The 14,842-nt window shown below is 33.7% G+C and overlaps 1 protein-coding gene across 9 annotated transcripts in view; it reads right to left on the bottom strand.

Annotated features, from left to right (window-relative positions):
- UNKL (unk like zinc finger) overlaps positions 1-14,842 on the bottom strand; it is a 135,547-nt gene that overhangs the window by 80,632 nt on the left and 40,073 nt on the right. For 8 of the 9 annotated variants that reach the window (XR_004230826.1, XM_031945762.1, XM_031945765.1 and 5 more), the window contains 2 exons: positions 10,055-10,231; positions 9,415-9,548 (listed from right to left, as the gene is read on the bottom strand). Coding sequence is in view for 7 of the 9 variants with exons in the window: in XM_031945762.1 (XP_031801622.1) it covers positions 9,415-9,548; positions 10,055-10,231 (311 nt within the window). In the remaining 2 variants the exon portion in view is untranslated. Of the gene's footprint in view, positions 1-9,414; positions 9,549-10,054; positions 10,232-14,842 lie in introns of those variants that run through there. The other variant, XM_031945766.1, reaches the window with a different exon arrangement.

A 14,842-nucleotide genomic window follows, 5' to 3' on the forward strand; every position in this document is an offset into this window, starting at 1 on the left:
ATGTTGTATAAATGTTGTTAATTTTTTTTTGGTGTTCTAATCAACTTATATATATATATATATAATGTAATGACAATTACATGTCAAGAAAATGTTTAGTAATCACTTTTATAGGATTTTGAGTTCCAAATTTTTCTCCCTTTCTTTTCCTCCCCTCTTCCATAGATAGCAGGCAGTTTGATACAAGTTATACATATGTGCTATCATGTAAAATGGTTATGAAAGAAGAAAAAGTTCAAACATGAGAAACAAGGGGGGAAAAATATGCTTTCATTTGAACTCTGGATCATCAGTTCTTTATCTGGTTATGGATAGCATTTTCCCTCGAGTCCTTTATACTTGTCTGGAGTTGTACACATATTTAATCTGCTCTGGATTGAATGCTGTCTTGGGGAAGTGGGGGAGTACATAAGAGGGAGAAAAAGACAAGGTTTTGCAAAGGTAAATAAAAAAGTTTTTTTCTTAAACTTAAGTATACAGAATTATCCTACCAAGAACAAATTAAATTTTATTAAGAAAAACATATTTAGTAACCACACAAGAGGGCATGAAGAATGGCTTTGTGACTAAAAAGAACTTGATGAAAAAAAAAAAATCTAAAAAACAAAACATCTGATAATATTGTTGTGATTACTATATATAAGATCCTATGAAATGTGTACATTCATAAATGTTGGTTAAATGAGAGAGAATTGCCTACAAGAAACCTACAAGTCACAAATAAGCAAAGGGAAATTCTATGCTGGATCTTATCCTCAGTAACAGGAAAGAATTGATGCTAGAGTAAAAATAATTGAGAACTGAAGGGAACTAACTACTCCATCCTAGAATTTGTGATAAAGGAAAAAGAATTTATATTTGAGAAAGCAGGTTTCAAAGAGTTCAGAGAAAAGAAAGAGGTGGGATACCATGAGCTGAAATGTTTCAGAGGAAGCCAGTCTATAAGGGAGAGGAGATGCTCAAGAATAAAATTCTGAAGACACAGAGAGAAATTCCAAATGAAGAGGAAAAAAAGATCCATCTAAAGAGATTGTTGTTGACACACAAGGGAATTTACCAGACAAGTTGAACTTTTAAAAGAAATTTTTAAAAGAACTTTTTAAAAGAAACTGAAGCAAGCATCTTAGATAACAGAGAATATCAAAGCACAGTAATTCATAAAAATAGTGTCAGAAAATGAATTCAGGCTGAAGATGGAAGCTAAGAACAAAAACAAAAAAAAAAAAAAAAAAAAGATTTTTAACTTTATTGGGAGAAAAAGAAATGGCAGAATCTTTGGGGTTATGGGGATAATTATATTAATTTTTTTTTGGTGAGGCAATTGGGGTTAAATGATTGCTGCAGTAACACAGCCAGGAGGTGTTTAGTGCCTGAGAGGCTGGATTTGTATGGGAATAATTAAAACTGGGAGAGCAGTTCAATTCTGATTTTCTTTCTGTTTTCAATAGCAAAGATTTCCTGGAAATGACAAAAGAAAAATAGCTAATAGATGTTGATACTCAATACATGTAAAGAGATACTCAATATATGTAAAAGAGTATGCACATTTTGGGATAATAAAAGAACATAGAAAACAGAAGTAATAAATACCCTAAAACTTGAGAGAAGATCAAATAGTGTCTCATTAAAAGGAAGAGAATAGCCTAAGAACTATAGGCTAGTGAGTCTGACTTCAATTTCTGGGGAAATTTTAGCCTGGATCATTAAAGAGATAGTTAGTGAACATCTAGAAGCAAAAAGAATGATTTACAAAGAACTAAAATGGCTTAATTAAATAATAGGTCAAGTCTAATTTCACTTACAATGTGTATAAGATTACTAAACTAGAAGAAAATGACAATGATATGGATACAGCTTACCTAGATTTTAACAAACCTTTCAATATTACTCTCCCCCCCTCAATATAATATTTTATATTTCCAATTACATGTAAAGACAAGGTTTTTGTTTTGTTTTGGCTGAAGCAATTGGGGTAAGTGACTCGACCAGGGTCACACAGCTAGTAAGTATTAAGTGTCTGAGGCTGGATTTGAACTCAGGTCCTCCTGATTTCAGGGCCAGTGCTCTATCCATTATGCTGCCCCATAAAGATAGTTTTTAAAATTCATTTTTGTAAAATTTTGAATTCCAATTTTTTTCTCCCTCCTTTCCTTACACAAATTTTCGTATTACTCATGTTGTGAAAGAAAAGTCAGAATAGGGGGAAAAAAACTAAGAAAAAGCAAACACAAAAAAGTGATGCTTTGATCCACATTGAGTCTCCATATTTCTCCCTCTACTTGCAGATGCCACTTTAACCCAGTCTATTGGATTTGTCTTGGATTACTGCATTGCTGAGAACAGCTAAGTCTATCATATTTAATCATCACATCTTGATATTAGTGTGAACAAGTTCTCCTGGTTTTGTTTCAGTATTACTTTTATAGAGAAAGTGGAGAATTAGTTATTAAATAATATAGTAAGTGGATTTGGAACTATTTAGATGTCTCAATATGTAGCTGTTATGGTGCAGCACACAGACTCGTCTAGTTCTATTTAGCATTTTTATCGATTGCCTTAAATAAAGAAACAGTTTATTCATTAAATTTGCAAAAGACAGAAAGCTAGAACGTTGGATGACAACCCATATCCAAATAAATCTTGACAGGATAGAACACTAGTAAGATGAAATTCAATATGGATAGATGTAAAATCCTATATATGCGTAAGAAAAAAAAAATCAACTTACAAGATGAAGAAGGCATGGTTCTAAAAAAGATCTGAGAGATTTTAGTAGAATACAGGCTTCATATTAGCCAGCAGTATAATATGGCAGCCAAAAAAAAAAAAAAAAAAACACCAAACAAATCTCAACTAATTTGATATTGGGTTGCATTAAAGGGGGCATACCTTCCAGATATAGGAAATCACTTTATATCTGAATCCTACTCTCACATAACTTACACATGACTCTCACATATATACTTAGAGTATATATGTGAGTTTAAGAAGGATATTGATACGTTAGAGAGCATTCAGAAAAGAACAAAGAAAATAGTAAATAGATATGAATCCATGTCATATAAGAACTGGTTGAAAGAACTGGGTATTTTTAGCCCATGACAGTTGTCTTCAAGTATCTCCTCTAAAGAAATTAAATTCCTTTTGTTTGATCAAGGAGGACCAAACCAGGAGCAATATGGAAAAGCAATAAGCAGAGACAATGAGACCTATAGAGAAATAGAATGAATTGCCTGGAAAGAACAGACTGGACAAGATGACCTTTGAGTTCCTTAACATATCTCATATTCTTGGATTCTTTCCTGAAATGCTAAATGTTTTTCATCTCAGGGATGATATGGACCCAATGGAGTTTCTGAACAGGAGAATGACATGGTCAGATGGACTGGAGGAGTAGAGGCAATATGGACTCTCAAGATCTGTTCAAGATCTACCTGTAACTTGTGCTAGTTATAAGACTATGAGCAAGTCAGCTAACCTCTTAGTAGTTGGAGGCAAGTCTTTATATACTACAGACTAATTGGAAATTTATATCTACATTAACTGGAGATGGGGGGTTTCCCACGTTAGAGTTCTCCAAAATCAACTAAATCATAGATCTAGAGCAAAAGACAAAATAAATGTAATAACCAGGAATGACCCATAAATGTGGGTGGCTAAGAAGAAATAAAAGAAATACTGAAAAAGTCATAAGAAATAAACAGAATAAAAGAAAAATAAACCCTCTAACTATAAGCACATAGCTGAACACAACACTTAACAGCAATGAAACTGACGTTAAATTCAATTAACATTAATTCTACTTAAACTTAAAAGAAAACAGTATTCATATCTTTTAACAAATGGTAAATAAGAGAGAATAAAAGAAAGAATAAAAGAGAATAAGATGAAGAATTCCCTAAAGTCAGCTGGAGAACTGATTTGATTGGTAGAGGGAGACTCCTCACAGATACTTCACTACCTTGGTCAAACAACAGCTTTAGACAAAAAGACATGAGAAGCAAATGAAGACATGCACAAACATTCTCAATGAATTATTTGCACTATTTTGCTCAAAGGTTTTGATGACTATTTGGGGGGAAGAGGTTTCCTACATCTGTTTTCCTGAAAATAGTTCATAACTTTAAAAATAGATAATATTTACATACTGCTTTATAGCCACAAAGTATTTTTATCCCATTTCCTTCTTAATAAGAAAAAAAAGTACAAATACCACTACTCTAATGAAAATATAAGGGTAAAGAAGCAATGCAAGTCTTTTCTGAGAAAATCAAGGCTCAATGAGGTCAAGTGACCTGCCCATGGTAATCCAGGTAAGAAAAGGACCAGCCAAGATTAGAATGCAAATCCTATTTCAATCCCCATATTCTTTTTGTTACAGCACAGTGCTTTATAAGAGAAATAATGAAAACTGGAGTGACACAAATAAAATGAAAATGTGGAAAAATTATTCCATTTTTTAAAATTATATGATATTCAGGTTATGCCATGATTCCATCAGGATGGGTATTACACCTCTACCAAAGATGACCACTTTGGACCTCAAGAAATTACCATTATAAGCTACCATTCCTGAGAAAATGTATCACCTGGAAACCAAATTATTTCTGACAATCCTCTCCACATTTAGCAAAGCTAGTCAACAACTAAAAGACATTAAATCTGTGAAGAGGGCCTGACCTTAAAGCTTTTCTTACTTGACAGGAACTGCCAAAGTTTATATTCTATTGGAATTGATCTTCAAAATTCCGCTATAATTCCTAAACGATGACAAAGTACTACCTGCTCCACCTTCTGGTGGAAGATTTGTTATTTGAGGCTATTTTAAATATGAAAAACTCATGTTAATTCAATTAAAACATATTTGATGTGTTGGGCAGGTGGGTAGTACCGTGGATGGGAGGTTGAACTTAAGAAGTAGAAGTAGATAAAAAATTCAAGATGATCTGAATTAGATCCTAACTCAGAAATCATCACTTGTGTGATCTTGTGGACAAGTTACTTAACTTCTCTTATCCTCTTGTCTTCATCTGTAAAATGGGGAGAAAAGCTGAATGATTTTGCTATTTTCAAAAGTACAATGATCCAATGTACAATGATACTCTGAAGATTTATAATAAAAAATGCTCTCTATACCCTGTTGAAATCTTTACAAAATGTTAAGCCATTAGAGTTGATAGAGACAATAATTATCTAATTTGGCATGGTTCAATACGATTGATTGGATCTTAGAAGAAGATATTTTGGGCCAGAACTTGAAACAAGGTACCAAGTACAACTGATAGAAACGATGCTTGTGTTCACACCTTTAGAAAGCTCATAAGTATCTAAATACTAAATGGAGTTCACATGTTTGGGAGATTTCAGGGCTTAGTATGGCTTAGTATGAGATATCCGAATTCACACCTCCCTTAGGGCCAGAGAGCAGCACTCTGGGAGATAACCCAGAATCCCTCTCTCTCCAGAAGGCAGAGTTAACCTTTGGGAGATTATATATATATATACACACACACACATACACACATACACACACACACAGGAAGCTGTTAGAGCTTGGGGCAGAGTTTTTCTTGGGAGCATTCCCAGGAGTCGGAGAGGAGCACTCTGCAAGAAAGCCCACAAGCCTATCTTCGAGGCAAGAAAAATTCATCGTATCTTCTACCTTGGTGCTGGCTGGAGTTGGAAGGACAAACCTTTGGATTTGGAGACATTCGGAGGGAGATCTTGGAACCAAGCAGAGAGATAGGCCTCTGAGCTAACTGGGCTACATTGAAGGACACAACAAAAGATCTGAACTCTTTTATCACCTGGCTGTGTTTTGAAAAAAGAACACCACAATACCCAGAGAAAGAACCAATTGTATCTGAATACAGATTGAAGCATACTCTAGCTTCTTTTTTTAACTTGATTTTTATTGAAGATTTTTTTTGAGGTAGGGGAAAATCTCTGTTTTCTTTCCTAACGACTTTTATGGAAATGTTTTGCATTCACAGGTGCCTTCTTAATGAGATTTGGGGGGTAGGGAGGAAGGGAGAGAATCTGGAACTCAAACTTTTAAAAACAAATGTAAAAAATTGTTTTACATGTTAACTGGGGAAAATAAAAATATGAAATATTAAAAAAAATTAAATGGGGATAAAAAAAGCACCTACTTTGTCAGGTGGTGAAGATCAAATGAGAATGTAGGATGCAAAACACTTTACAACCAATAAAGTACTACTCCTTAAGTATTGGCTATTATTATTATTATTAGGCACTAGGAATTTAAAAACAAACTACAGTCCCAGCTCTAAAAGAATTTAATACAATTTTGATGGTGTTAATAATAATCTTAGCTGACATTTCTCCTCTCTGGTTACCTCTCTCCACACTCTTCTCACCAACAGCTTTGCTTCTATCTTGGGCCCTCTATTCTCCTTATTAGTAAATGTTTCATATAGAACCCAATTTTAGTAAAGTACTAGGTATAATTCACTTTACTCCCTCTTCTACAGTCTCCTAATCTAAAACCATGATCAGATTAAATTCTTGGATATGGTGTCTCAGTCTACTTATATCTACAAGACTTAACACAATGCTTGATATATGGTAAGGACTTAATTTTTTTTTCATTCATTCATTCATTCATTCATTCATAGGCTTGAAGGTCTACAAAGTACCTGATGAATATTTTATTCATTTAACTCTTAAAACAAGCCTGTGAGAGAGTGTTATTATAATTTTCCATATGATGAAACTGAGGTTCAAATAGATTAAGTGACTAAAGTGGGGGAATAAAGCTAATAATTATCTAGAACAGGATTCAAAATCAGTTCTTCAAGACCAGTCACTATTCTAAAAGCAAACTGACTTTCTAAAAAAGAAGCAAAGGACAAGACATGTACAGAAATGGAAGTATGATCTAAAGCAAACTGTATAAAAGGCAAAAAAAAAAAAAAAAGGTTCAAAGTAACATGAGAATAATCGAAGAGGGAGAAATCCCATATCTTTAGCAGGGGAAAGTAAATAATCATGTTCAGCTAGAATAGTAGAGTACGTAAAAAGAAGTTAAACGAAATAAGGCTGAAAAGATTCCTTCAATGAAGTTGAAGTGAAATTGTGGAGGACCTTAAATAACAGGTTAAAGAATCTGCATTTAATCTTATGGGAAATAAAAAGCCACTCAAAAGTTTTTGAGTAAAAGAATGCTAAAACCAGACAAGAACATTAAGGATGCTATTACAGCATATCTTTGGAGGACAATGCAAATAGGAGAGATGAAGCCCTTAACTGATCACAATCTATTAGATAGAATAGGGGCATTAAAACAATTAAACTTTTCTCCAAAAGTTCAGTGCATAGCTTGCAGCCTCCTGCTCTTATTTTAGGGAACTTCAATACAGTGACAATCCTTCACATGTACCAATCTCACAGTTCCTTAATTTACTAATTTACTATGCTCTTCTCCAATCCTACAACAAAAATGTTCATATTTTTGATCTTGTCATTATCCAAAGATGCTCCACATACATATTCATGATCTCTGAAATTCCCTTTCCTGATGGGAATCTATTGTTACTCTTACCTCTATGTCACAACCCCAAACCTTGTTTCTCCATACCCAAAGGAACCTTCAATTCCTTCAGTGCTCTCCCCAGGCCATCACCCATGCACTACTACACTTTTCTATTCCCCATCTTGATCCTTGGTGAACTAATTTAACTCCACACTGTCCTCTTTTCTTAAGACTTTTAAGCCCTTAGAGTATGGCCAAATCTTAGTCTTTATATCACTCCCATAATCTGCCACCTTCATTCCCATACACGTGCCACTGAACAAAACTGGAGAAAATCATGAAACTATACTAACTGCAAACATTACAAATTTATGTAACACAATGTTAACTGGGCCACTACTAATATTTTCATGCCTCCTTCATGAACTCATTGTCTCACCACACAAGTTCTTCCAAACTTGTTCATCCTTCCTCAAACTGTCATGACTCCCTCTCTCAGCTGAGATCCTTGTCTCCTATTTTATTTTTTTAAACTTGAGGCAAATTCTAGAGAGTAATTTGGAACTATTCCCAAATGATTATAAAACCGTGCATATCCTTTGATCTAGCTGTGTCACTAGTAGGTCTGTATTCCAAAGAGATAAAAGAGGGAAGGGCCCACATGTGCAAAAATATTTATAGTTGTTCTTTTTATGGTAGCAAAAAACTAAAAATTGAATGGATGCCCATCAATTGGGGAATGGCTAAATAAATTATGGAATATTAGTGTAATGGAATGTTATTTTTCCATAAGAAAAGAGGAGCAGCCTGATTTCAAAAAAGCCTAGAAAGATTTAACATAAACTGATGCTGAGTGAAGTGAGCAGAATCAAAAGAACACTGTATATAGTAACAGCAAGACTGTGATGATTTAGTTCTTCTCAGCAATACAGTGATCCAAGACAATTCCAATAGACTTGGGATGGAGGACATACTTCAGAGAGACAACTACAGAGACTAAATGAAGATCAAAGCATACTATTTTCACCTTTTTTTTGTTTGCTTTTTTTCCTTGTGGTTTTCCCCTTTTGTTCTGATTTTTCTTTCACAACATGACTAATATGGAAATGTTTAAAATGATTGTACATACATAACATACATCAGATTGCTTGGGGAGAGGGAAGGTAAGGGAGGGAGAAAAAAATTGGGACTCAAAATCTTACAAAAATGAATGTTGTCCTGCTGTATGACTGGGCAAGTCACTTAACCCAAATGCCTTGCCAGAAAAAAAAAATTGTTGAAAACTATCTTTATATGTAATTGGAAAAATAAATATTTTTGAAATAACTATTGAATTTATACTATTGAAATTTTTTTTAAAAAATCTCACTCCAAGGGCAATGGCAAAATTATATATAGTTACAAGCAAGTTGCAAAGGCCTTATATTTAAGAGCTGGAATAAAAGACATAACTGAAAACAGGGTATGACTATAAAAGATAAAGATTCAGTTAACATCAAAAAAGAGATGAAACTGACAATAAAGGTAAGCAGTACCCTGATACCTTGAGATAAAAAAAAAAACAAAACAAGAAGGCCTCCAGCATGCTCTGTAATAAAATAAAAATAAAATAAAAGAGTAATTTTGCTAAACAGAGACAACAGTACAGTGCAAAAAGTACCACACAGATGAAAACAAAGATTATCAACAATAATAAGGGTATAAAAATGTCCTAATTCTAGGAAACTCCCCCCACCCCCTAAATGGTCTAAAAAAAAATAGTGAATTAGGGCAAATATATACTTTCAAATTATAGAAAGACTTTATTTTGAGGATGGCTCAGTGAATTTCAATTCACCTTTATGGTTAAATACTCAAGAAAACCTAAACAAAGACAGATGCAGCAAGAGGTGAGAGGAGACTGAATGATAGAATGTTACCTTGCCACCTGGGATCTTCCCCAAGGATTTTTTCTATCATTGCCTGGCTAGCTAAGACTCCAGGTTGCAAATCAGGAATGCTGTCTCCACTGCCAAGTTGGCCATTTTGTAAGGCTTCTTGTGCCTGAAGTTCCCTAAAACCAAACAACAAGTAAGTTTACAAATATTAAATCTTCAGACTCCTTTTCTTTAAAATTCCCTAAATAAAATATTTAAATTCATTTTGTTATATCACTCTTAAGAACCCTAAGTACGACTAAAGACAAAGGTGAAGTCATTAGCAAATATCCTGCCAAGGAAAACCCCCAACATTCTTGGAATCCCACATATGACATGACTCCCAAAAGCTTTATTAAATATTTTATTTCCTACATATTAGAATGGATTTTGAATTATTAACTTCTTTTAGAGATATCTAATAACCTTGTATATTTAGTAAGTTCCCTGCAGTTAAATTCAGCATTATTAGAACTTAATAATTTTATAAAAAAATAAAATTACTCTCAAAAATGTGACTATTTAGGTAAATGATCATTTTTTAAAAGTGACATTATAGCTGGTTCAACTATGCAAACCATTATAGAACAATTATACAAATGAGAAGTTTAATTACAACTCAGTTGAAAAAAAATTATTTCACCTTATATCATATACTGGTGGTCTAAGATCAAGAGGGCCATGAGCAAAGGCACAATGGAGTCCATTCTTCACACAATGGCCACGAGCATCTGTTTCATGAATACATGTACCAGTCTTATAATATCTGAGATGATATTTTCTTTCAGTGTCCCCAGTGGTCCGATGTAAATAAGGACACCTGTAAAAAAAAAAAAAAAAAAAATCATATCCAATTCTTAAGAATCTTATAGAGTATTATTATAATTTAATTTCATTTACATATTTATTCCTTAGTCAACTCTTCTTCAACTTTCTTCATCATGGAAAATAAAAAGAAATTCTTTTACCTTTGAGTATTTTTGATCAATAAAACAGTTACTTGATCACTTAGCTCAATGTAAAATTATCTGACTAGTATAAAATACAAACATATCATTGATAAAAGATAATATTAAAAGAGAAATTACTTTCACATTAAATAATCTCTTTATTCATCTGAAAACTAATCAGACTAAATCACTTACTTTACATTTATTAGAATTCAAAGAATAAAAGTTAATGAAACACACAATAGAAGGACTGTTTTTTACTACATCACTACCATGTCAATTTTGTACAAGACAGTACAATCTCTCTTCTGTAGCTAAAGGGAAAAATTTCTTACTCAGATTAACACTGAAAAAAGTGATTAACTTCAATGAAATAAAAAAGTACCTCATAAGTATCTTCAATATAGGCAAAAGAGAATATCTACAACCTGAATAAGTAAGCTATATCTGGACATATGCCCTCAAAGACTTCAAACCAGTTCTTTACCTCAAATAAGGTGCCTTCCAAATTAAAAACAGGAAGCTCTCGGGTACTTATATTTAAAATAGGGGGCACATAAAGTAATTCTGAATGGAAAAGGCTACATTATATTTTTAAAATAAACTTCACATTTTATAAAATATTAAAATTTATGATTTATAGTTCCAATAGAGCAGTAATGAATTGAACCAGCTATACCGAGCGAAAGAACTCTGGGAGATGACTATGAACCATTACATAGAATTTTTGTCTGCCTGCATTTTTGATTTCCTTCACAGGCTAATAGTACACTATTTCAAAGTCCAATTCTTTTTGTATACTAGTATTGTATTTGATTTATACTTTAACATATTTAACATGTATTGGTCAACCTGCCATCTGGGGGAGGGGGTGGAGGGAAGGAGGGGAAAAATTGGAACAAAAGGTTTGGCAATTGTCAATGCTATAAAATTACCCATGCATATAAGTTGTAAATAAAAGGCTATAATAAAAAAAAAAAACAAAAAAAAATAAAATTTATGATTTAGCTCATTAAGCTCCTACTATATTCAAGGTATCAATATCAGGTACCAGAGATATAAAGAAAAATAAAATTTGTCCTTAAGTAGCTTATGATTCACTGAGGTAACAAAAGATAAAGTGTGTACAAAGTCATTTCAAGAAGGAGTGAAGACTTGCTATTAATTGGCTGATGCAAAAACAATCTACTTTCAAGGAAACAAGGAATCCCACTAGGCTGAAGTGAAAAGCGATGGTGGGGAAATTATATAGAAGCATGGGAAGCAGAAAATGGCACACAATGTACTGGAAAAGGCTAGCAAGCCAGTGTGACTAAAATGAAGAGTATCTGAAGAAAAGGACTATGAAATAACATTGGAAATATAGGGTGGCTACAAGTAATGAAAGGCATTAAATGTCACAATGAGCATTTTATTATTTTTTCCTTGAGACAATGGAGAATCAATAAAGATGAGGGAGGGGGTTGGGAAGGGAGAAAGAAAGTAGGACAGCATTATAACAGTGCAGATGAAAGATTCTAAGTGCTTAGACTTAAGAGAGAATCTATATGAATAGAGTGAAGGGGATGGATGAAAGGATTTGTAGAGATAGAATAAAGACAACTTGGCAAGTGATTAGATATGGACATTGAGGGAAAGAGAAAGTCAAGAATGACTCTGATATGGTAGCTAGAAAGATGGTAGTATTGTCATTAGCAATGGGACCATTTAGAAGAAGTAAGGTTTTTCAGAGTAATGCGATATTTGGTACATGCTGTCTATGAGATGCCTACAGGTCAGTTAAGTGGGTATGTCCAGCATAAATCCAGCATGCAATGTGTGAGTGAGACTAGAATTCAGAAGATAGATTAGGGGTATACATATATAAATTTGGAAGCCTTCGGTATGGTGAACTGAATTCATGGTATTGATGGATTGTGAGGCAGACTAAAATATAAGTAAGTTATGGAGAAAGAAAGTCAGAACAAAATTTAAGAAAGACAGAGATAAGAAGGAAAATAACAAAGAGACCTGGGAATCAGAATAGGGAAGAAAACAAGTGCACAATGAAGAAAGAGATGTTAGATCTTCAATTTGATCCTGCAGATATGACTTCAATGGGGAAAAAAAAAAATCTTCATAAGAATTTAATTGTATTTACATTTATACCATTCTATTTTTTACTTCCAAACAATTGATCATCTCTCTATATTTTCAGACGTTGATCAAATGTGATGTTAAACAAATCTTGATCATTAAAAAAAAGAGCAAAAAAGCTCATGCCAAGAATGCAGTGCTCCATTTATAAATTATTGACCCAAGTAAGCATAGCCTAAGTGATTGATTTTCAAAATTACCACCACAAAATAAAGCTTCTTCATAGAAGCAAAATTTATTAAAAATACGTAAGAAAAAAATTTGCATCAACAAAATGTTTTAAAACTCCATAAAAAAAATAGCAGGCAGAATAGTGAGCATTCTCACAGGACAGGACACTAAGTTCCTTCTAAAATGTTACTTCCTAAAGTTATACATATTGCTAGCACCACTCTTAACTTATTTGGAATGATCCTGAAGTCCTAAGTCAGTGATGAGTGAACTAATATATTTTGAACTTTTCTATATATTTTGTTGTTGTTCTTGGTGATAGAGTGCCAGACCTGAAGTACGAAATAATTGGGCTCAAATCCTGCCTTAAAACATTTAACTAGTTGTATATGGTCCCAGGCAACTGACTTCACTCCTTTGGGCCCTAGTTTCCTCATCTAAAAAATTGGGGCTGGACTACACAACTTCCTGACAGGTAAATATGTACTTTTGCTTTGGTTCTAAGAGCTATATTTATGTTCCGAACAAGCAAAAGCTATGTAAAATGAACATTTTAGCTGTTTATTATTTAAAAGATATTTTGCATTAAATCTTTTTCCATCAGAGATTCTTTAGCTGTTATTTACATTAAGTATTATGTTATATAAAACCTTCAAAATAAAATAAAAACACACAATACATGGCTTTAAGGAATTCTTGTTTCAAAACACCACAGAGGCTTAATGCTTAGCTATTTAAATAAAGTCCCTAATCCTTGGTCCTTCTTGTAGTCATTCTTTTGAATTAAGAAGCAGGGCTTCTTATCAAAAGTTTAAGAAGAGAGTAAATTACAGAAGAGAAATTGTGAGAGGAAGGAAAAAGGAAAAAGAAATTCTATAACAACCAAAGGAGACCGGATGTATTTTATGTCAGTGATCCAGTGCAGTTTAAATTTCCTCTACTATTTTTTGGACTTTGTAACTCACACAATACTAATCTGATCTGCCTACAAACATATTTCTTGATCCCATTTAACCATCATGCTAGCACCTCCAATATCAAACCTTGGGAAAAAGAGAGATAGTAAGAAGTAGTAGATAGAGAACTAGATTTAGAGTCTACAAGACCTGGATTTGAACTCTATCTCTGGCATTTACTGGCCATGTGACCATGGGGTGGTTATTTCACAAAGACAAGTGGGCCTCAATTTTACTATCTATAAGATGAAGATAACAAAACCCATAGTACCCATCTCTCAGAGTTGTGATGATCACAAGATAATGTATATAAAATTTTTTTAAGTGCAATGTAAAAGTAGACTATTATTAAAAAAAAAATTCAACAAACATTTACAAAGTACCTATGATATGCCAGTCACTAGGTTGCATACTGAGCAGGAAGTAGTCTCTGCTCTTAAGAACCTCAATCTAATTTAACTTCCTTCTTTGTAAATTCATTCAAAAGAGCTAAAAAGCAATGGCTACCAATGGGTTTACCCGCAATTCTGACAGAGTATAGAGCACTAAAGGTATCTTTTCATTTAGGAAACAACAGTAACCCTAAAGCCCCCGACCTTAGAGTGTTATTGTTCTAACAATGCTTCTCAGTCTTCTGGTCTTAGGATAGTCCTACATACATAGCTGAGTGTCAGATACATAATCTGCTGGTCAGTGATAATCAAATTCCTGAGACTACTCCTCAATTCTACCTCTGGAACATAAAATAAGCATATTAGTGGCAGAAAGAAGTGGATAAATTTGTCTCCCTGCTCTTCCTTGTTTGTTTAATTCATTTGGAATTTTGCCTGCTTCAACTGGCATTACAATTACAATAAACTGCCCTTTGACTTGGAGATGGGTTCAAGCCTGCCTGGAAATTCACCTCGAACACACTAGTCTGTGACCCTCCCAACCTTTTTGATGGGGGGAACCCTGAAGCTGTCCTCTGACTTTGGGGGGAACACTTGAGAAATTCTCCTTGAACTCTTGAGGAGCTCTCCCCTGCAAAAGACTTGCCCCAGGGAATCAAGATAAGTAATTTCATTCTGTTACACCCTCTACTGAGTTGAAGATTAGTCCAGGGACACTCATTCAACTGAAAATCTATTCAGTTGAATCTATTCAATTGAAAGATTTCGGTCTGATTTCAACTCAAACTGCCCCTAGTCCCCAGCCAAGATAAAAGAGATTTCTGCT

The sequence above is a fragment of the Sarcophilus harrisii genome, chromosome 1 (genome assembly GCF_902635505.1).
Source record: "Sarcophilus harrisii chromosome 1, mSarHar1.11, whole genome shotgun sequence".
In the NCBI taxonomy this organism is placed as follows: domain Eukaryota; kingdom Metazoa; phylum Chordata; class Mammalia; order Dasyuromorphia; family Dasyuridae; genus Sarcophilus; species Sarcophilus harrisii.